The sequence below is a fragment of the Amblyomma mixtum genome, chromosome 3, assembly GCF_055824585.1.
Source record: "Amblyomma mixtum isolate Tamu chromosome 3, ASM5582458v1, whole genome shotgun sequence".
NCBI classification, from domain to species: domain Eukaryota; kingdom Metazoa; phylum Arthropoda; class Arachnida; order Ixodida; family Ixodidae; genus Amblyomma; species Amblyomma mixtum.
In genome coordinates, this window is record NC_143014.1 from 291,855,023 (window position 1) to 291,879,139 (window position 24,117).

At 48.4% G+C, this 24,117-nt stretch overlaps 1 protein-coding gene across 1 annotated transcript in view; it reads left to right on the top strand.

The window, feature by feature from the left end:
* The first annotated feature begins 5,808 nt into the window (after positions 1 to 5,808).
* The window catches only part of LOC149355163 (high-affinity choline transporter 1-like), a 60,653-nt gene continuing 42,344 nt past the window's right edge, over positions 5,809 to 24,117 (top strand). The window contains exons 1-3 of the mRNA XM_089576081.1: positions 5,809 to 5,927; positions 8,511 to 8,614; positions 14,316 to 14,423. Coding sequence (XP_089432207.1) covers positions 5,809 to 5,927; positions 8,511 to 8,614; positions 14,316 to 14,423 — 331 coding nt within the window. The remainder of the gene's footprint in view (positions 5,928 to 8,510; positions 8,615 to 14,315; positions 14,424 to 24,117) is intronic.

Genomic DNA, 24,117 nt, shown 5'->3' on the forward strand with positions numbered 1-24,117 from the left:
CAATGTACCTCTCCTAGCCGCGCTTTAATTTGCTGTTTGTAGTTTTTCTTTCATGTGTGCATTTTGTTTAATTTTTATTTATATATAAATAAATAAATTTACTCCGCAAATAGCGCCTTTTTGCTACGAACATACCCCCCCACCCCCCCCCCCCCCCTGGGGCACCAACGGGGCCCCCCCCTGCAAAAAATTCTGCGGACGCCCTTGAAGTTGGCGTCAGTCCTGTCTTTTGTGTGCCTTCTGTGTCCCCGTTTCTTGCGCCATTACCAGTTTTTCTTCTTTCAAAATGAACTAACTCGCCCAAACTACAGTTTTACTTGTTCTTAGAAGATTGGTTTGGTTTGGTTTATTGGGGTTTAACGTCCCAAAGCAACTCAGGCTATGAGGGACGCCGTAGTGAAGGACTCTGAAAATTTTGACCACCTGGGGTTCTTTAACGTGCACCGACATCGCACAGCACACGGGCCTCTAGAATTTCGCCTCCATCGAAGTTCAGCCGCCACGGCCGGGATCGAACCCGCGTCTTTCGGGTGAGCAGCCGAGCGCCGTAACCACTGAGCCACCGCGGCGGGGCTCTGTTCTTAGAAGAGCGGAAATATCAGAGAAGATAGCTAGTACACAGCATTGATCAAGGCTAGTTTTCCATATGCACAAAAGCGCGTTGCTGGGATGAACATAAAAGGTTGTCGTGAAGGAAAACCGGCTGCTCCACATGGTCAGGCAGAAGTAGTTCCCATCTAGCTGAAACGACTACTCCAGCCAAAGAAAATGCCCTCTCAATTGGCACTGAACTGACACGTATTGCGAGGTATTTCGTGCACAGCTATGACTATACCAGCTTCGCAGGTATAGCCACAAAGAAGCTCACCAGCGCAGTCAGCTACTGCATGGCCCAACGTTACGCTAGTTACGCATTGCTCTGGGCGCCGACATGTTGTTATGTCTCTCTCGATAGAACTTGCGGACCGAAATGAACGCCGGTGCTCGCAATAGAATATTCGGCTAGATACGAATATTCGCGTCGTGTCGAGTATTCGAAACAACACGAATACTGGGATTTCGAATCGAATACGAATACTGAAAATATGATATTCGAATTATATTCGAAAATTTCGAATATTCGCACACCCCTACCCGAAACCTACGTTAATATGCTTCGCATAAAAACAAAAAGCCTGCTCTTTTTTTGTACTCTCCATCGGGAGATGCACGCGTCTTGCGCCCCGAAAAGCGCCCGCTGTCGAGGAACAGAGAGCGGATGAGCTTTATTTCATATGGCAATATACGAGGTGTTCGAGCCAAAACGGGTCTCCGAATGAACATTGTGTTTGCACTAGGCGTGGGATATACGATAAATGATTTGTTTTTTTCGGGAGGGTAACGAGGTGGGGGACGAAAAGACTGTTGTCAGGTTTAAAGCGAAGTGAAGGGGATGGCTCATGCAAAGGGGAACCATCCAGGTGAAGGAAGGAGAAAGGGGCGAGAGAGGTAACTGCGGAGATAACGAAAAGAGCAGAAAAAACAAAATTCCGTTTACCTGTTGCTAGCTCTTGAGGCCTCATTGTTTTTATTAGCCGTTTAAATTGTTTTGCTAGCTTAATTCTTGTATGGTTGTATAAAGACCAATCTCTCAAGCCATTGATAACAGAGTTCATTACCACCCTACATATGTTCAATTTCGTGCATATTGCCCTGGAGACTGTGACTGCAGCACTCATTTCTGCAGCGGCTTTAAGAGTAGCTTGCTATACTCATATATATTTGTTTTGGTGCTGCACGCGTGGTGTTTCGCAGCGAAAGCTGGGGAGTTGCGCAGAGTTAATAAACTAACTTCAAACTTTTTCCACCGCTTGCGAGATTGCATCGTTTTTTTTCTCCGATAGGAGCCAAGCGAACCAAAGCTCAAGCAGACGACAGACGACTTTCACCGCTACTTCGGCATGTCCTTCGGACACCGCCGAGCAGCGTTTTTTTTTTGTCGCGCGGAAGAAAAAAAAAGGCACTGACGTAGAGTCACGTGGGAGCAGCGAGCTGACGCCCAAACTGGTTTGCCGGTGTCCGGCGCCTCTTTCGATTAGAACACAAATCCGTTCCGTTGCGGCCGCGGTTCCCGGCTCCGTCGCCGCCGCGCCGGAGAGGAGACCGGCTGTGAGAATCAGGCCTTACCCCTCCGTAATGATATAGGTGACAAACAGTCATCGTTTTTTAGATAAATTCAAGAATTTCTTCATATTAAGCCTAACTATCTACGGCGTCTCTGTCGGCATAGCAATGACTCCCGGTAAAGTACTTCTCCAGCTTTGCACCAGAATTTATGTTTTCATTTGATTCGATTGATTTACATTTAAAAAAACAAAGCCTTCGAATGCAAACACCACTGCCATCAATAAAAGAGGAAAACGTTTCTTCAGCACACAGTTCAGGAGCTTGGACTTGCTCTCGCTAGATGGTGCCACAATATGTTACCCTTCCCGGGCGCTACGCTAGCCACTTTCAACTAAATTTGTCGTTGCCAGGACGGGTGGCAATGCGCTTAAGGTGCGCCCGTAGCGTACGCACAGCTTTCGCGGACGCACAGCTAAAACTGTCTATTTTTCCACTCTAACTGTAACTGTAGCTGAAGCGCGTGTACGCATATAATAATTTGCATTAGAACAAAGCAATTAGTGTGGCAATTGCTTTTGAGGGATATTTTGCTATGTTGGGAACATGCAATAGACGGAACCCACCGGCTGGTTTCACGACGCCACCACTGCCGCGGTGCCTGCTCGTACTTGCAGTTCTCCGCCCGCTCCAGGAACCCGCATTACCTCTGCGCCGCGTTTCTGGACAATTTTTGAGCGTTTTTGAGCATGTGGAGCCATCGGGATATGAGAGAGTCATCTGCTTCGTTCCTTTTTGCTAGAACAACAGCATAAGGGGCAAAAAGGCTTTGGCTTTTATGTTTTCGTTGAAGATAAAAAGCTCCGACAGACGTGGATTCAGCGGATTAATAGGGCCGGACTGAACTGCAGGCGAGAACTTTTTACAGTGTTTACAGCCGCTTTCCCAAATGAATAGGTGTATTGCTGTGGCCTCTTGTCTCGGAATTTAAAACGAGCAGTGCTCAAGAGTACTATCTGTGCGCACATTGCCCAGGTATGCTCTTTTCGGAAAAGGCCAGCCGTCGTTCGTATAGCGGTTGTACACGCAGTTTTTTTTTCTTGCTGTATCTCCGACGTCATTTTCTCTAGTTATTTTATCATTGGGTGCTATTATTACAAGTTGTAATGCTGTGCGCTTATAAAAGGTATTTTAAGTGCGAACGCTGTGTCGGTACAGCACCGCGTACATGGACGTTGTTTTGTTTACGACGCCAGTAGCAAGCAAGCACCCATAAGGTGACGGTAAGCCCATTGATGAGGTTTTGGTAATAGTGTTGCTGTAAAGTCTAACGCGAATGATATAAGAGTGAGAGAAAAAGAAAGATGTGCCGTAATGGAGGGCTACAAATCCTACAGTGCCCATCTCCTGCACGCGTATACATTTCCCGTTGTATTTCGGTGATTTTTTTTTTAATTTTTGATTACTTCTGCCTTCCTCCGCAATCATTTTATTTTTAGCCATGAAAAAATTCATCTGAGAAACTCCCTTTGCACCCCAATTCTTGGCAGATCCCCCTGTGTGTGCATATGCCATTGTATGCGGATAAACACAACAACAACAATTCCGACCAGCCGTGCCAGGAAAACATAGGTTGATATGTTGGGGTCCAGCTTGCAGAAGCGACATGGGTTATAAGAGGCGCCGCAGTGGAGGGCTACGGATTAATTTCGACCACGTGTGGTTCTTTAACGTCCACTGACACACACGGGTGTTTTCGCATTTCGCCACGAGCAACGTGTGGCCGCCGAGGCCGTAATTCGATCGCGCGTCCTTGTGCTCGGCAGCCGAACACCATAGCCACCAAGTTAGAGAGGAGGGTGCCAGGAAAATGGCTGTCAGGAAGTTTTCCGAAAAAACAACTGAATAAGAGTTGGAAAAGAAATATTATAGAAACCGTACTGAAGTGCTGATCACGGTAACCCCGGCCCCAGGCAGGCTTTCGTAAGGGATACTCGACAATAGACCATATTCAAGCTATCAATCAGGTAATAAAGAAATGCGCAGAATATAACCAGCTCCTATATAAAGCGTTCATTGATTACGAGAAAGCATTTGACTCAGTAGAAACCTTACCAGACATGCAGGCATTGCGGAATCAGGGTGCAGAAGAGTGTTATGTGAAAATATTGTAAGATATTTATAACGAATCCACAGCTACCATAGTTCTCCATAAAGTCAGCAATAAAATTCCAATAAGGAAAAGTATCAGGCAGGGAGACACGATCTCGCCTATGCTATTCACTGGCTGTTTACAGGAGGTATTCCGGCGCCTTAAATGGGAACAGTTGGGAATAAGAGTTAATGTAGAATACCTAAGTAATCTGCGGTTCGCTGATGACATTGCCTTGCTAAGTCACTCAGGACATGAACTGCAAAGCATGATCAATGAATTAGACAGGCGGAGCCGAACGGGGGCTAAAAATTAACATGCAGAAAACCAAAGTAATATTCAACAGTCTAGCAAGAGAGCAGCAGTTTGCAATTGGTGGCGCGGTGCTAGAAGTAGTAAGAGAATATGTCCGTTTAGGTCAGGTAGTGACAGCTGATCCGGATCATGAGAGGGAAATAACTAGAAGACTAAGAATGGGGTGGAGCGCATTTGGCAGGTTCTCTAAGATCATGAATGGCAGTTTAAAAATATCCCTCAAGAGAAAAGTATACAACAGCTGTATCTTACCGGTACTCACCTATGGGGCAGAGACGTGCAGGCTAACAACGAGGGTTCAACTTAAGTTAAGGACAGTCGGGGACAAAAGTCTCCGGACCACATGTTCCTCTAACGAAGCCGATAGCTCTGCTATTAGTCGGCGGCTGGAGACCACACTTGTGGAGGTAAAAGTTAAATTTTTGTTCTTTCATCTCCACAAGTGCGGTCTTCAGCCGCTGTCTGATAGTAGAGTTATAAGCTTCATTTGAGGAACACGTCCTCCGGAGACTTTTGTCCACGACTTGACAAGGCAGCGAGCTATGGAAAGAAAAATGATAGGTGTAGCGTTAAGAGATCGGAAGCGGGCGGAGTGGGTGACAGAACAAACGCGGGTTAATGACATCCTAGTTGAAACCAAGAGGATGAAGTGGGCTTGGGCAGGGCATGTAATAAGAAGGCAAGATAACCGCTGGTCCTTAAGGGTAACGGAGTGGATACCAAGAGAAGGCAAGCGTAGCAGGGGGTGGCAGAAAGTTAGGTGGGCGGATGAGATAAAGAAATTTGCGGGAATACGGTGGCCGCAACTGGCGAAGGACAGGGTTAATTGGAGAGACATGCCCTGCAGTGGGCGTAGTCAGGCTGATGATGATGATGACTGAGGTGCCCAGTGAGGGCATAGAGAACACATCAGCATACAGCCCAGTAAGGTCAGGCTGCAATCAGGGAAGAAGTAAAAGTTGGCATTGTCACGCGAGCGGCGGGTGCCAGGAAAATGGGTGTCAGGAAATTTTTCAATAAAACAACTGAATACGAGTTGGAAAAGAAATTTTACAGAAACCATACTGAGGTGGCCAGTGAGGGAATTGAGAACACATCGGCACACAGCCCAGGAAGGTGTCAGGGTGCAGTCAGAGAAAAAGGAGAAGTTGCCATTGGCACGCCGCAGGGCGGGTGCACGAGCCATTCGCGAAGACAAGGCCGGCGTGAGCGGTGAACCAAGGCGGTACGGCGAAGCCATGGCGGTGAGCATCTTAGGTGCGCTGGTGATGATCCTCTACTACATCGCCGTCGTCTCTGTGGGTGTGTGGTCAGGACGCAAGGTGCACGGAGACCTGTCGCAAAACTACTCGAGCGGGTACGTCACGACTGCCTCCATTGGCTGTGCTGCCACTGCACCTTTTCTCGTTCCCTTCGCGGGCCCCAGGCACGATCTAGAGCGCGTGCTGTCTGTCTCATGGCTGGCTGATGCTGAAGTGCGCACTGGGGAATGCGTTAGTGAGTCAGGATCCGAGTCCTCAGAAGTTTTGTTTTTTTATGCGAAGCATATTACTCGCACAACCGAGCTCTTCCTTGCAGCGCCGCGCACGGCCGCGTACCTACCACTTGACCTTCATAGGCGCACCACGTGATATGACGTCACAACAGCTGTGAAAGCTGGGGTCTCGTGCGCTCGCTTGCGGACACGCAGCCTCCGCCGGCGGCCTAACTGCCGCTCCTACCACTAGGAGATACTGACGTCACGCAAAAGGCGATGCACTCGTTGAGTCAGTTGAGCAGCGAGATGTCGGCCAGGGAGAGGGCGGCTCGCCAGACCGCAAAACTATGCTTCGCATCCTAGGCTTAACCATAAACTAAGCCAGGCTATTTTTTCTTAAAGAGTTGGCCGGAACTGGCTTGCTATGACTGTCCTCTCACTTCTGCTAACGGGATAGCCCTGTGTGTGCACGGCAGCATAAGAGTCGGCCAATCACCGAACAGCCTAACTCAGGATCAGCTTTAAGAATTCGGCTTTTACGTTGGCTTCCATTTGAGGTTCATAGTTTCGCTGTCAGCCCAGCACGGAGGATGTCTTGAGAAGGAGCAAACTATGAGACAGACTGCAGTGTCAGGCGACCAGCAGGAGTTAGAATTCATTTGGTCGAGCGGATAACAGCCAAGCTGAGACTGTGTGGCTTTGAGCGGGGAGTTCAACTTGACCCTGCACTGTGTACAGTATAGACTAGTTGCTTAACGTAGTGCTCCTACCTGCTTAACAGGCCTCAAATTCGCACAGCGGCTGACAAGCTGACATTTGTTCAAGGGCTTCATGGGCACTGTGTTGACACGTATTTCAATTTGACCAGCGTATAGTTTACGGACACGTAAGGCATATCAATTAAAAGGAAGTTGTACGTCTCTGCGCTTTGAACGTACCTACGTCCCTTTCAAAGCGTAGAGACGTACAACTTCCTTTTAATTGATATGCCAAGCGTGGTTTAACTCCTGAAAGCTGGAGAGCTACGAGAGACAACGGAGTGAATGGCTCAGGAATTAAGAACCACCAGCAAACATGCGTCATATTTTGCCTTCATCGACATTCGGCCACCGCGGCCGCGACATATATTAGAAACGAATGTACATTTCTAATTGTGCGTACCGTTGGAAAGCGGGAACAGTGGGTCGCCTTTTCCGCAATATTTTTTCCGGAGAAACCGCATTTTGCGCTCTTGATATGCCCGTAAGCAGAGGATAGAAGACACGTAATTAATGTCACACCATATTTGCCCGATTCTACTGGGTTCTTGCTATTCGTCCGTTTCAGCGCCCGACTCCAGTCACGGTGATAGCACGGGGCAATACTGAAATGCAAAAAGAATCGTAATCTTCTGTTTTAAATATAGCCTCGGTGCCTGATAAGAACTGCGCTAGCCGTACAAACTTCCTGTGCCTGTCCTATTTTTGTATTGGTGGCACCAAAAACTCGTGTGGGGCACTTACTTTCGCTACAATCGCTTCAGGTTGCGAGCATCCAGGTAACAGTTCTCCTCACGGGTTTATTTATGGCAACACTCAGAAAATAGCTCCTGACTGTGCTGCCTAAACACTCAGGCAACGCAGCGAATGGCGTGGTGCAACTCATCGATTCTTCGCGGGCGCAGCGACTGTTTCGCTCTCGGTGGACACCCGAGCCGCGTCGTGAGGGAAGGGAGGAAGGAGTGGGCGAGAGGAAGAGAGAAAACGTAGCTCTGTAGGAGGAGGCTGGGGATTAATGTTGTCCACCTGACTCTCTGACATCGCAAAGCACAGAGGCATATTTGTATTTCGCTTCCGTCACGCTGCGTCCACCGCGGAGGAGCATGCGGTACTCTTTTACGATTGAAGATTAGGCACGCTTTTTTTATACACGTGTTCGTAACTTAAGCTAAGGCTCAAGTATTCACATATTGGAGTATTCGACACCGGCCCTCCTCCTCCGTACCGGAACAATTTTTCTTCTCGTTGGGAAAAATGCCCACAAATGTCAACCAATTAATGGCGCCGGATAGCGCAGCGACCATACATGCCCTCAAGAATGCGTTCAAAAAAGTGACTTCTTTTATTTTGTCAGCCATACGATGTTGCAATACCTACGCTTAAAATTATGATATTGTAATTTCGTTTCTCATTGCGCACAACTAAAGCCATCTATTCATGCAAACAATCTAGCGTGTGTAACAAAAGCTCACATCTCATTACCACTGCAACATTATTTTGCACTCTTCTCTTTAGTTTGGCTATTCCCGCTACGTTTGACGCAGCTGAAGAAACGCGTATCCATTCGTTCAAAACATGACTATCTTGTTGAGAGTGTCTTGAGTGCACATTTTACTGCCGAGCCTTTCCTAAGAGAGGCTTGCGAGGCAGCCTCGGGAACTGACTTCTTCTTCTCCTGCTTCTCCTCCTCCGGGTCACTGCGCAGGAAGCGCAAAGGGGAATACAAGCCTGACAACGATGAATACCTCCTGCGCCTGTTCCTGGCGAACCGCAATGTTCCCCTGGCTCTGGGCATCATCTCCATGACAGGTGCGCGCCTCCTGCGGCGTGGTAGATGCAATTTAGGGGTCGAAAACAACCCCGTTTCACTTCTTTTTAGACGCTGCAGATGACTTTACTTCCGCGAGCATTTATTGTTCATGATTTCATTTCGTGCGAGTCGCTAAAATTTTTGGAATAACTCGCGGACACGGAATTCCGCGAGGTTCATGATACAGATTTCATGAAATTGCCGCAGTTACCCTCAATGAAACTTTTTGTAATGTTTCGTTCTCCCTTCGTTTGTTTCTCTGCCACTGGTGTCGTCCGCTGCGGCTTGCTTTGCCGAAGGCCAGAGGAATGACAGAGGGCCGAAAGGAAGGAAAACGAGACGAAACATGGCGAAACACGCCCTCTGGCCGCCCGTAGCATACATGTAAACTACAACCCCGTCCAGGGCACCTGCGCAGGGCCTCTCGCAGCCAAGCGGCCTCAACGTTACCAGTGTGAAGAAAATAGCCAGGACGTTACGTACTCAACAATCCTGGACTAAAGCATTTTTGAACGGGAAAGAGTTTATGAAGGCGTTTTTTTGTATATTGTAAGAATTAACAATAAGTACCAATACATTCGCAGAACTACAGTCGACAAGCTTGCATTTTTTTGCTATTAACGTTTTTCCTATCGCCAGAAATGTTCTCCATTGGTTGTCTATGGCAGTCTTAATTCTTCTTTGCGATCGATGGAAAAACTTTAAGAGCAAGATTTTGCTACACATCGGAAGAATGGACCATTGCCTTCAATATTTCCTTACCAGTACCGTACGATTTTGCATTATGCAAAATATTTGTCCAAGGATGTTGGACATGTATTAATTCACTGCCATCCCCCGTGTGTACAAGATTGCAGGGAAAGCGAGGATTCTGGCGGTGTGCAGTTCGCCTGTGCAACTTGGCTTATTGAGGGTTCCTGTAAGGGCCTTACATGAGCAGGTTTCTATGAATGTTGACACAAAATATTTCAGAAAACTATCGCTTAGTTACGGTACGGTATGGTAGGGTATGATATAGTATGGTATGGTGTGGTATACGAGGGGGTACCCAAAAGAAACCGGACTAAATTTTTTGGTCGGCAAAGCTTCTGTGGTACCGCGTTTTGCCACTAGGAGCGCATAGAACGAACATTCCAGAGTCAGTAAGCCCAGTGCCGTCGTTGAAGAAGGTCAGACTAGTTTAGGCTGAGTTTTAGAGTGACGACTGTTTTGTGTGAATGTCGTTTTTGCAATGGCTGATTTTCTTGAACAGCGTGCGCCGGTGAAATTCTCATTTTTGCTCGGAAAAAGTTGAATGGAAACTCTTGAAATATTAAGACGTACAAGGACGATGCTATGGGGACAACTCAAGTGTTCCTGAATCGAATCCTGAATCAAAGCAACAATCATGCCAATGGAAAACTTTAAATTCACCTCGCCTCAAGAAAGCTCGTCAGGTGAAACCAAACCTCAAAACAATGCTGATTTGTTTTTTCGACGTGAGAGGAGTCGTTCATTGAGAATTTGTTCCGCAGGGTCAGACAGTTAGCCAGGCTTTCTACTTGGATGTTTTGAAAAGATTGGGCAACAGTGTGCGGTGGAAGCGGCCAGATTTGTGGCGGTCGGGTGACTGGTTTTTCCATCATGGCAATGCCCCTGCTCACACAGCCCTGTCTTTGCTACAATTTTGGACCAAAAATGGCATGACCCATATTCCTCAACCCTCATACTCTCCCGACCTTGACCCGTACTACTTTCTTTCTTTCCTAGAATGAAAAAATAGGTGAATGGAAAGCGTTTCGCTGATTTTGCTGAGGTGAAGAAAAAAACGACGGAGGCACTGTCAAGCATCACAAAAGATGAATTTAAACAATGTTTTGAAAAATGGAATGAATGATTCAACAAGCGTATCATTGCAAGTGGGGAATACTTTGAAGGAGATTGAAGGTCTTTGCTTAAAATGTGAACAAATAAGTTCAAACAAAAATATGTCCGGTTTCTTTTGGGTACCCCCTCGTATGAGGTTTAACCACCAAAAGCGACATAGTTTTTGAGCGACGCTGTAGTAGATGGCTCTGATGTGAACGGTGGATCTGGACCAGGGGCTTCACCGCATGAGGATGAAGCAGGCAGACGACGGAGGGAACCCTTCAGGAGTCGCTAGGAACTTGGAGATTTATTTACATTATTTACAGAATAGCAAGGAGACCAGAAGTCAGAAAAGGGAACGCTCTGACACACCAGATTACAGCTTAAATAACGTTGATGTTCCCCAATCACCTAGCTAGGGAATCCGGCCGCTGGTTGAGCGTCCAATGGGCCTTTAGCTTCTTCTTAGGCTCCGCCCTCCCCACATGACCACGCACACCGCACAGACAAACACACTGGCAAGGAGGAACTTGGCGCCCCGCCGTCGCGAACTGTTTGGTTTGCCGCGGGCCGACCAGGCCCAAAGGTTCGTTCGCTGCTGTGTGGCGATCCTGATCGTGGGAGACGCGAGTGATGACGGTTCAGGTGGGTGGAAGGAACAAATCAGCCGTGACCACCCCCGCTTTGTCGGCTGCTGAGGGCGCACGCGGGCAATGTGTTGGCGCCGCCGTCGCCTCCGCCGCCGCCGTCTCCTCTGCTAGTCCACAGCAGAGCGGAGTTCGGCACCAGTGCCGCATTCAGCATCGCCGGCGAAGGGGATTAGAGCCTTTGTTCACGCCGTCGCCAGAAGCCGCCCCCAGGCCAGCTTTTCCTTGCGTTTTCTCCGAAAAACAGCAGCACTTTCCGAAAGGTCAGCGTAGCCCGATGGCCCCCGATCACAACAGCTCCAGATTAATTTCGACCTCATGGAGTTCTCTAACAAGGACTGGCATCGTGCATGGGAGCCGTGGATTTCGCCCCCATCGAAACGCGGTCGCCGCTGCCAGGATCGAACCCGCATGCTCGGGCTCAGCAGCCTAGCGCTCTAACCACTAAGCCAACGCGACGGGGCTCAAATATCAATTCCAGGTACGCTAGAGAGTCTACAGTGTGATAACGTTATACATTACACAGTGCCATAACGGGAGAGTGGCTCAGTGACTGGCATTAGGGCCGCAGAGCCCAAGGTCACCGGAACGTGTACTCGTCGCGCAGATCGCACCTAGGTGAAAGATAAATGGTAGAACGCCGGTGTGCTGTGCGGTGTAAGCGAACGTCAAAGATCCCCAGGCGGTCGAAATTAATCCGGAGCCCCCCACTACGGCATCTCTAATAACCCATGTCCAGCGTCAGGGCCTCAGACCCCGCATACCACATCACAGCGCTGCCGCCTGGATGTCAGTGCACAGGCACGTATCCAAAGGAAGGGAGGGGGAGTGCCTACCAGAAGAAAATGTTCAAACTGCGTGCCTATCAGTGCATCACGCGTGTCACAGAGCCACTTTTTCCAAGGGTCAGTTTGCTGCCGCTGACAGCCGTTCTCGAAAATCTGGAAAATAAATTTAATCCTCGCTAAATTCTAGTCGCTAACTCTAGGTGAAAATGTTGAGGCCTTAGACTAAGTCGGCCTTCAACACGACTCTCCCTCCTAGGCTAATTTTTGCTCTATTTCTCTTTAACCTAACCCCGAGGCATCTCTTGGAGGTACGGCAGCCGCGCGAAAATTATGGGACGCGGTCAGAGCGCACGGTGCACCTGCGTTGAAGCGCACCGGAGGCAGTGAAGACTTGTCTATGCTTGCCCTGTCGTAACGCACCCCTGCCGCGAGAGAGGGAAACGCGCAGAGCGCAGTGAAGGAAATCGAGATCGACTGTAAACGCGGCAGCCGCGTGAGCGAGCCCTCTGTGGCACTTTATCATTCAGTTACATACAATGCACTTCAAATCTCTCCAACCACGTCCCCTGCGTAGTCCTGTATGCACCTTCTCTGTGTGCGCTTCCGCGCGTTTGTTCGTAAGTTCTTATTTAATTTTCATGCGGTCATGCGCCCAGGAGATGGCTTCTCTTTTCTCCAGCACGGCTAGCGCATCTGCAGTTAAATTTCCCGTGCCAACAGCAGCGCTGTGACTCACGCGTAGGAGGTGATGAATGAAACAGTATTCTGTGCACGAGAGGGGGAAGCAGGAGTGCGCACTAAGATATTTATTTATTCAGTGTACCCTTAAAGGCCGCTGAAGGAGGGTAATGCAGGGGGGGGGGGGTGAAGGGGCCAACACATGAGATTGAAAATACATAAATATACTTAATACATAAAAAGAATGCGGTAATAATGCGGTTATAGACAACATATGCATCATTGTATAAAATATGCAGCAATCCAAAAATATACAAGTTAAAACCTACACATATCACCCCTCCCTTTACGCAACCTGAAATACAGCTGGGGTCTCTAATGCGACGGAGGATGCTCTCCTTCCTTTGCGTGTGGTTTCCATTTGTTTCGACTGTTTTACCAGTGCACAGTAAGATCAAATACGAAGTTTAGGAACGAAGCCCCACTCCCCTCTTCCTTCAATTCAACGATAGAATGGAATGGTAGTTGGGTTTAACATCCTGAAGCCTGTGCTATGTGGGACGCCGCATAGTAGAGGACTACATACCAGTGGGCTTAGTAGAGGGCTCATAGTAGAGGGCTCATAGAGGGCGCATAGTAGAGGGCTTAGCTTTCCTCTATAGCCTCATGACTGCGCTTGGGTGGACGCTAGTGAGTAATTACTCATTTTTTACAAAACTGCTCCACCTTGGGGAATTCCCCTAAAACATTTGACCAACACCGTTCCCACTTCGAGCTATTGATCAATTCGCTCTCGCCCTACCATAAGCTTGCCGTCCCGGTTAGCTCAGTTGGTAGAGCGGCTGCTCCGGCGAAGCGATGATTCCGGGTTCGAGCCTCGGACCAGGACGAATTTTTCTTCAACTGCGAAGTTTCTGAGAAAGCTGTATAGCTTCCCTCTGTAGCCGCATGGCTTACCTTGGGTGGATGCCAATGACTAATGACTCCCTTACTGCAAATCTACTCCACCTTTGGGGAATTCCCTCAAACATTTGACCATTAGTAGAGGGCTCCGGATAAATTTCGACCGCCTGGAGTTCTTTAACGAGCTCTGACATCGCACAGCACAAGGGCGTTTTTGCACTTCGCCTCCCACAAAGGCAGCGATTTTTCCGTGCACTCTAAACACACGAGACAGGCGGTGCATCTCAGCCACTTGTTTCGACATTGAAGCACAGTAAGTTGATGCACTTGAAAAGAGGGCGCACATTCATTTATTTCCGACTACAAAGAACCAATGGGCCAAATTGATATCAGACGTTGTGGCAGTAGCGTCGAACGAAGAATTTATACGAGTGCTATCGATCTACTGTAACAGGAGCCAAAGTGTTTTTCCTCCTGATACGATGCACAGTCAACAGCAAAAGTTGAGGGGGGCGTCCATGTGCTCGACAGAAAAGTTTAATTTAGCACAGTCACGCAAGCCAATTGCCTGAAATTCCAGCAGGTACGGGGGGCCGCGCATGCTTGTTTGTTGCCGAGCGCAATTATGCCGCAAACTTTTGCTGGCGACTTTGCATATGCTGAGTATCCTGACTGCCTGCCTCTTTCCGCATGCCAAAATTGTGTACAGTTCCCTTCCGCTGCGGTCCTGATAAATAACTAAATAATGAAACGAATTTGGCAGCCGCAATTAATTCTTTTCCCCCTTGAAGTTGGCACGTGGTTAAGTCTGGTGGCGCCGTCTTGCGCTGCTGCAGCGACCTGGGTTGGTGGCGTTTTCATCAACGGAACTGCCGAGGCGGTCTTCAGGCGCGGCATCATCTGGTGCCAGGCGCCCTTCGGCCACGCACTCAGCCTCATGGTCGGTAAGTGGACGCTGCCTCTGGTATGGCCCCGCGCTGGCTGAGGGAAGAGATTAAAGGAGCAATAAAAAGGCTAAGAGATAAAAATGTAAAAAAATACAGACCATTTCCCTTTGTTCTTGCTACGATTTGCAACTTATGCAGCACAGGGTAAGCGTACTCTATTTTTTTTTTGCATTCAGTCCTGCGCAAGATGCCTCTACATTTCATTTCTGCATCATTAGGGTTCAGCGGAGCGAAGACCAGCTGAATTTTTTTCAGCAAATTACGTTATACGTTGTTTTTTTTTTCAAGCTTTAAATAAAAGCTCGGGAGTTACGGCGAAACAGTTTTAACAGTTGTGCACCTAACTGCCGTCCCCCTATAGGCGTGTCCTCAACAGTCGTAAAGAAGCAAGTTCGGCTGTTTGGTGGTCTTGTGTCGACGTCTTGCAGAGCAGTAACATTCTTACAGTCATGTTTCTTGAACAAGCAAATTCGAGATGTTCGCTGCAAGCAAGTTACAGGCTATTTCTTTCATTGTGGGCGCCAGGCATTGGCAGAAGTAAATTCGCAACGAAGTAGGAACATTTTGCACTGTGCGCTGTGTTCACAAACCGACGTCCGTGCACATTTTCTGGCTGCCGCGGTAGAAAATGAACAGAAACCAGCGAGTCCAATTTTTTGCATTATTAGAAGCACAGACGCTAGCATGGCCGCATCTTGCCTGCCATTTGCATATTTACATTTACACATTTACATTTAAAAGTTTATATATTTGTGGTACAGTGTTTAAGGGAATCCCTGAAGGCGGATGTGATTTTATAATAAAGGAGTAATTGCTCATTACCAGTAATTTCTCCCATAACACTAATTATCCCACAGCAGAATGATTTATTCTTCAACTGCCAAGTTTGTGTCGTAGCTTTACAGCTTTCGTTTGTAGCCGCTTAGTGCCGCTTAAGTGGATGCTAATGAGTAATTATTCCCTTATTACGGATTTTTATCTTCAGAACTGTGGAGTTACCTTGGTGCGGTCTGTGCAGATGGATTCTACAGCAAAGCGGACATTATGTACGTCACAGAGCTCAACTAAAGGACGATCAATTAACTAAAAGTAATTAGTCAACTTTTTTATTTTTGGTTCTTTGGCACAAGATTATGTAGCTAAATTCAACGTCGTAAAATAAGGAAGAGCATAGTTTTACTATGTTCTTAATCGGCAATGTGGTCCGAAATATTGTACGTCAAATATAAGCATTCGAAAGCTCGTTGAATTGGCCTCATCGCATTGATAATACGTCAAATGGTGCCACTGCGCGTGCGATCGTCGCCAAAGCTTAGTTAATTCCTTATAAATCAAATGCTCAAATGGCGCTGTGTTTAATGAGGAGAAATGGAACCAACGCCTTTTTATATATTAATTGCGAGTAAGCGACCTCAACAACCTTACAAATGCGTATTTAAGACGTTCGATATTTCGAACTACAATACTGATTAAGAAAATGCAAAACTGGGCTCACCTTCAATGTTGACGGCCTTCTATGCCGCAACGCATTCTCGCCCCCTAAACTCACAAATGAAAATTTGATTACATAATTTTCAGACCCGCGAGCGCTCGCCAAAATTTTTTTCTCTGGTTCTATGAGCAGGCGCTATCAGACGTGCACTTCTCGCCGCGTGAAATGGACGTGCCATTCTCGGACCACTAGGTGACTGTGTTGACGCAGCGTTCCATTCGAGCTGCCCACGACACGTCCTGCGCACTTGTCTTCCCAACAGTATACATAATATCCGCCTTGCTGCACAACCCACCAGCACAGATCACACCGAGGTATCTCGCAGGTTTTAACATAAAAATCTAAATTTAAAAAAAAAAGTCCCCCCGTATGTCGTGGCAATGCTGTCCTCGCCGAAGCCTCGAGTAAAGGGCGATCCACGTGGAGCGAACCTTCGCGGCGAAATCCGCGCGGAAAGCACCAGCGCGGAGGGACGCCGACGCACCGTCGCCTACTGCATAGTGCTGCACCACATACGGCGAAAAATAGGCGTGACGTCTAGCAGCTTAGGAAATCCAGATGCAATCTGAAAATTTGTCACGTTTCATAGCTAAAATTTTCAGGTGTAGGCATCTTCAGACAAAGCGAAAGATTCATCCGCCTTTCGCTCGCCGTGAGCGTGAGGCACAGTGTAGCCGCAACGACAAATTGGTGTTCAAGCGATAGCACTTCTTCGACGGGCGCCGCCATGTCGCTCGAACGTATAGTGGCATGTTGAACAGGGCGGAAGCCAGGCGCGGCAGCGCCTTGATTGGTCGGCGCTGACAAGCCGCAATGTCCGCTTCCGGCGAGCGGCTGATTGGCCGGCGAACATATCCATCACGGAGAATAGCCGCCGGTTACCGGGCGGCCGTTCGCCAGCTTTCTGCAGGAAAATTGCTCGATGTGGGTCGCCCTGAACGCGCGCACAGCATGACTGAAACACTGTGGCCTGATTACTCGTCGTCTTTGTCAAGCGTGTGGAGCCCACCGCGACCGCGACCGTGGCCGGAGCGGAAGCGCTGCCGATTGGCGGCTATACTCGTCTCAGAGGCACTTGGCAGCACTGTAGAATGTAGGGGAACCCTGAATCAATCAGGATGGAGCGCACAATATAATCGTGCTCCTACTCGTCTGTCGCCCCTGTGAATCTGATAGGTGGTTATATCTATGTGAAAAAAGTTGCAGTAGTATTTAGCTGTTTTATTTGTGTAGCAGGTGGCGCTTGGAGTCTCTTCATCTTTTCTTGTTTGTTTTTGGACGTGTAAAAGGCCGTTCCAAAGGGACTGGCTCAACTTTTTTTTCTTTTTGTTAGCACCAGTTGGTATCAGTTCTTTCTTTTGTTGTCACTTCAGAGCTGTTTTCAATGTTTCTGACACGTATACAAGTATTTACTTCAATGTGGCCACTGTCCAAGGAAGGTGGGTCGAATACAGGCGGGGGCAGCCGTTTGTCGGTGAAGGCGAAATGCAAAACAAGCCCTTGTGCACTGCAATTGTCAGCGCACAAGCAGTCAGAATTAAACCGGAGCCTTGCACTATGGCGTCTGCCATAGCTCAATCGAGGCGTTCTCGTTCTCATTTTCGCTACTCTCATTGCGACAGTAGTGAACGATCCCAACTTGCATGCACACAAGTAATGAATCACGTTAGCCCGTTAGAGGGGTTCCCATATCATCGTCATCATCACAACTCAGATTACAACTGCAACAGGAGGACCTTGGCCAACAACATCGTCGGTCATGTGGTACAGTTTTCTCATCATATCTTAATGTATGAGAACATGCTGCACATAGCTCTTCCACTTGTCAGCAGTCATTTGCGTGATGCCTTGCCAGACCAGGGGCTCCACGTCTTGAAAGTTAAACGTCTTATTTGCCCTCGCCACAAAACCCTTGACGTCGCTCCAAACAAGCTCTATTGGGTTCAGTTGGCAGTGGTAGGGTGACGCACAACGAGATGGCCAGCAGCTTCGGCGATGCAGTCCACACGGTATCGGACCCCACCTGTGTTTACGCTGTCGAAAAGCTTCATGAGCTCCGCCTTCACCATGTAGCTGCTCCACGTTGCGCCTTTTCCGCACAGCCAAGCCACTATATCCTTATTGAGACTGCTCATGCTCGGCACTTTTATCCTACTTCACAGAATGATATGGCGCGTTATCCATGACACTGTCACTTCCTGGTGGTAGTTGTGGGAGCAGTTCCTTGGTGAACCAGTTTTCGTAGTTGTCTCCATTTATTTCCTCGTGGTTGCCACTCGAGCTTTCTTAGCTCGGAAGACTTCCGCTGCGTCTTCGACGAAACCACGTTCGCGGCCGCAATGCGTTACAGTAAGTCTTCCACCTTTGCCAATGGGGTTTTGAAGGCCGGTCGACCGTCCAGATCGACGTGCTTCGTCTCAGCCTTGATGGGGCCGTCAATCCACACCCGAATACGCGTGTGGCCGGCGCTGACCCATGTTTCGTCGCTGAAAAAAAAAGACCTATTCTGGCGTCGCAGCTCCGTCATCTGGCGCAGGTACCGGCGCCTACACGGCACATTGTGCGGTGCTTCGATCAGCACTGCATTCCAAGAACGTTTCTTGTACTCGAAGCCAAGCTTCTTCAGCATCCTTTGCACCGTCGCTGCGGACATGGTCGGTAGCGTGTCGCCCTCTTTGAAACGCTGCACCACTTTGGCGACAGTTGGTATTTGCCCTCTCTGGAAGAAGTTGTGCACCACCCTTAGCAACACGCTCAGGTTAGAATCCTCCAGCTTCTTCGCCCACTCACGGCGTTTTACACAAGAACGCTTCTTCGGTGACAACACACTGCCCGGCTTCTCCGCCTGCGTTATGCTTAGGTAGAGCGTCCTCTCGCTCACCTGGGTGAGTTTTGCAGTCCTCTTGATGAGCGAGTTCAAACGTTAACTACCCCCGCAATCGACGCGAAGCGCTTCAAGAGCGTTTAAAACTGGCTCCTTCGCCATCTTGGAGAAACCACGCACATTCGATGAACGGCACACAGGCGACACGGGTGTCAAAGCCGACTCGAGCGACTCCATGTTGCCGAAAGACGGTGGATCATCACCTCGCAACTGGTCTCCGCAGAGCTGCGTGCGTGCGGGCTTCGTCTATTAATTCCACGACTGACTGAAGCGCTCTCTATACTTTTTGGACTATGTTTTAAATCTCGGTGTTGATATTTAGAAAAATAGTCCTGACTGCTCAAATATTCGAGGGAAGATTTTCTGCGCTCCTGCATCTCTGATTAGACGAGAGAGCTCTACCTTTGACAGCGCTGCAAACAGCTTGGGAGACAGACTGTAGTGACGGGATTACTCGAAAAAAATGCAGAGCTTTGAATTTTTCCGAGGTATGAAAGTTTGAAAAATTAAAAACAGAAACCAAGCATGATCTAGTGGCTCTTAACAAGGTATTAAAATATCACGATCTAAATAGACGGCTGTGGCAAATAAAAAAGTGCTAACAGGACGAGGTTCAGTTGCAAAATATTTCGGGCTTTAGATATAACATTGTACTTATGTCCGTTCATAAGGGAGGCTTCAACCAATGCGGCACGAAGTACTCGCCTTTCTAACCGGAAACCGGAAGACCACATGGCGATATCATAAATGTTGCGCGGGACTGCTGCATGAGAACGGTGTTACACGTGGCGCAAATTTTAAAGCTACGCTTGTAAACCAGCTGGTATTCCCTCGTTACCATTTATGCAGGCATGAAAAATCCACTTCATCAAAAAAAGAGTTTGAAATAATTTCTGGACCTAGAAACCATGCAACACTTCTGTCCTTCCTTCCCAGAAAAATTCATAGCCTCCAATTACCAAGCTCTGTGATGATGGGAAAAAAAAACTCTAAGGACGATTACGATACTCCCTAATGCGAAATTTGACTGCAGCTCTGTCTCCTTCGGCGGCGCAAAGGGCAGGGTCTTTACGTCGGCGGCGCGAACAGCAGGGACCTCTCGAAGGCGGCGCTTAGCTGGTGCTTCGGCGGCGCGCCCCTCTGGATTCTGGCATCGGCGGCGCTGAACCTCTGCTCGGGCAACTCTAATGGCAGCAGCAGCAGCAGACGAAGCATCTCCACCGGTTGCATCACTCATTCTTCAGAAATAACTGGCTGAGACTATTAATGCGGAAACCTCACTTGCCCACTTTAAGCGAAAGCCCGTCTGTATGAGTGATGATACCAGAAAATATCTGGGGCCTATCTAATTCGACGAAGCCTGACAAAGAACCGCATAACAGCATGCAACACGCTCACGCGCTCTTATATGACCAACTCCGAAACTTCTATAAGCAGGTGGCGGCGCTGAGAGAGGGAAGAGGCGCCGCAGCACGCGTTAAGCTGAGTCTCCCTCTCTGTGCTTTCGACAGGGCTCGAACCTTCTCGAACGTCTGTCCACACGCGCCGCCTCGCCAAGGTCGCGTAGAGAGGAGGGCCGGGACCCTGCGCTTGGACGGGATCCAGGGGGCCAAAGCTCCTCACGTGCTCCCCTCGCACTCTATCCCTCCCCTTCTTCCCCTAGCTCTCGGTTTCATCGGGCACCGCCGACTCGGCTCAATCCACGAACGACCGCCTATGCGCTGCGCTCTAAAAGAGTGAATTCCCTCAGAGAACACTTTCCTGCATTGCAAAGTGAACTTAGTTACATGAGAACTGCTAATTTATCGCATACTTCTTAACTTCTTAAACTCTGCGGCGTGATTAGCTTATTTACTTTGGACAAAAGAAAATTGGGTGGGTGGGTGCAGCAACCCTGCTTTTTAACGCCCATATGCAGCTTTCAAGTTGCTGACATTGTCTGTAACTATAAGGCAAACTCTTCCTCATTACCAACCCTTCCAATGACCGTTGAAATCTCTGCAGATATATACTATCCTGTTTTCCTATGATCGCCAGTTTATACGGTAGTGTAGAGGACTAGCTTCGACGTATACACACAAGCAAGTTCATCGCCCTCTCCCCGTGCATGTTGGTCCTGCAGCAGATGGTCAGTAAGCGAAGATGCCCAAAGGGAATGGCTTTCTTCTGCTTCCCCATCATCGTGTCATATCCGGCCTCCAGTAGTCACTCGCCTAGCGAATGCCTGTGATGGCTGTATGAATGGAAGCCTTCGAAGTTGGAATGCTTCCAGCTCGTACCTTTTCTAAACCACAAAGTTACCCCAATGGTGCTTATCGTTTGTGACAGCGCCTCAACAAACAGGTGCTGCGGGCACATCGGTGCAATTCGCTCAGCATACGTTTCTATAGAAGTATGCTGATCGGTATGCTTTTCAGCTTATTATCCTTGGCGCTTCCAGCTTTCGGCAGCATACGCACGTGTCTCACCACTTTATTGAAATGGCTCCTGCGGCAAAGGTAACCAGAGTAAATCTGAATCAGCGTCTGTACAGACTGAGCAGCTGACCAAATGACCCTTTTAGCCTTTTATTGGTCCTCTCAGAAAAGATAAAAAACATAAAAGAAAGAGAGAGGATGCCTGGACCAGCAAAGCTTTGCCAGGCTTAACGCCAATTCAAGATAAATGAAAAATAACTAAATGTTCCAAAGAAGAAAAAAAATTAAGCAAAAAACGGAGCAGTAAAAAAAACTCAAAAGAAGAGAAAACGAAAGGCTCATTACAGTAAAAGTTAGTCGCAGGCAGACAGCCAAAGCATAACGTGCAGTCCGCGGAATAAATAATAATAATAAAAAAGAGAAAACCGAAGTCACTGCAAAGTCATGGTCATAGTAACAGTCATAGTAACCAAATGACCGGCCGGCGCTTCTCCCACCTTGCCGTGTTGCACGGAGTGAGCCTTTCTCACCTCACATTGGCTCTGAGTGCAGAGAAACAAATCCGCTACCGATACTAAACGTCAGGAAGACATCAGACATCAAGAAGACATCAGGCAGCCTTTTAGAGCGCAGCTCTTAGGCGCCCTTTTCTGCGTTTCGCGGCGGCGCCGTCGCCGTCGTTCGCGGTAACCAGCAGTGGACACCCCTTAAGCTGCGAAAGCAATGGAGTGGGAGCTTGGAAGGGAGAAATTAAAAGCCAACCTCCTCCTCTCCTTAGCAACTGGCGTGCCAGTGGGGGGCGCAGCTGTGCATAGCAACCATGACGTCACACAGTAGCGGTAGAACGAGCGCGCGCGGGTCGGCGGTGGCAGCTACACCGCCGCTCATTCGCCAGGCGTCTCGTTGCAGTCGAGTGAGTGAGACGCATGGCTCCGAAGCAGCCGAGTGATTCCGTGCCAAGCGGTTTGGCGAAGCGGCAGTGGGTTGACCACAAGGCTTTCGCCAAGCACACTTTAGAATTTACAAAGAGTCTTCGGTATTTTTTTTAGGAAAGGAAATGAGCAGTATCTGTCTCGCACATCTCGGTGGACTCCTGGACCAGAGGGAAGGCGCATAACTGCCCTGTTTGAACAGTGGACACCTCAATCGTGCTTTAAGCTATGTGGCGGTAGTGACAGATATGCGCTGCATGCTTTGACATTGACAACGTTGTGCCAGAAACGCTTCCACCTGCCAGGGTGACAGAGTGGGCGGGGACTCTAATACAGATATAAACATAAGCGGGAATTTCTTACCACTTATGCGGCAGAACATTCCGTTCCTCTCGCTCGTAACGGCTCCCACAGCTGTGACAGCCTCGCGAAATACTTGCGCAGACGCCGTCTTTGAGAACCAGGCATTGGTGCAGCGAGTCGAGCATATATCCATCTATTTCTCCGTCCACGAAGCTTCCTTCATGACAATCAAGAACTGTTAGTGGAGTGTTTCTTGAAGGTGGAAAATGTGCGAAAAATAAAAAGTTGTCTGTAATTCTTTGCGTCAATTTATCGAAAAGCTGAAACAGCTGATGAGCTGTGCTCAAATTTCTGGTTAGGAAGTAACGTAATAGTCGTCAATTTTTTTTTTACATTTTTGCCTCGTGGATTTTTCCTCCTTTTTTTTCAGTGCTTTCAAAGTTTCTGGAAATATTGCATCTCTGCACTGGCACCGCTGTTATGGGGAGTTCTCGCCGGTACCGATGATGCGCTGGTCGAGAAGGCTTGTTTCCCTCGCGCTTGTGCTCTTGTTCGTGAAGCCGACTCTTCTGTCCCATTCCCTGGGGAAGGAAATTTGTCATTTTCGGCCCAAAGCGCCATGGCGGTGCCGTGCGGCGGTTAGTGGCGAAGCGCATCTCGCCTTAGCACATGCTGAAAATCTGACATCAGTCCACCAAGAACACTTGACTTGCCGAAGACGAGAAGAGAGGGCAGCAGTAAACTTTAACGAGAGGAAATTCGGAGAAGCGAACGAACTTTTCGTGAAGGTGCAGCCTTTTTAGTGGCACGCATTTTCGCTTGTCACACGCGGATGACGTAGCAGTTCTGAGTACATGCGAGCTCTGCTGAGATACCCGCAGAGCTCCGCTCGCTCGGAGTCGCGCTGAAAGCCGGCTCCCTATAGCTGCCAGCAGCTTCCTTTGCCTACAACAACCCAAGCGGGCGCTTATACAGTTGGGAGGCATTTCGTGGGGCATTCGGGGAGTGATTCACTCAGCGGTTGGAGCTCTGTATCATATGTGGAAAAAAGTAGAACAAGCAGCACGCTATCCATTACAGTAGAAATCGTCTGCTCAGCATCGTCAGGTGGAAATCGCCTACCACTGCTTGAGCCAGTGCACTCAAGTCAAACGACAGAAATTGCTCGCTGGATAATACGTCATTGCGAGGGGTTCGTGCAAACGCCTATTAGTTCGCCAGGAGCCCGTACTGTTCTTGGCGTTTTTACGAACGCGTGAAAGCACTGAAGCGTGGTTTAGCGTATAAATTGGCTTTTACAAACACAAAGTTACAAGACAAACTTATTTTAAATCAAATCAAAATTTATTCGTCTTTATGCGTACACATTCATAAATTCTGATCTGCCCAAGCACATTTGCTTGTTGGCTGATCAGGCAGCCGGTGGATGAATACCTCTATATGCATACATTTCTTGTCTGAACACTCAGGCTAACATATAGAAAAAAAAGTCCGTGAACACAAAATAGCGCATACGAAAGAACTCGAGCTATACACAACGCAATACATCTGCACACAAATCTCTTATGGCAATCATCCTACGCTTGTTATTTGCAATACATAGATCATCGGGAATTTCTTTAAATACAGCCGGTACATAATCCTCTCAATCGGTACATGATAA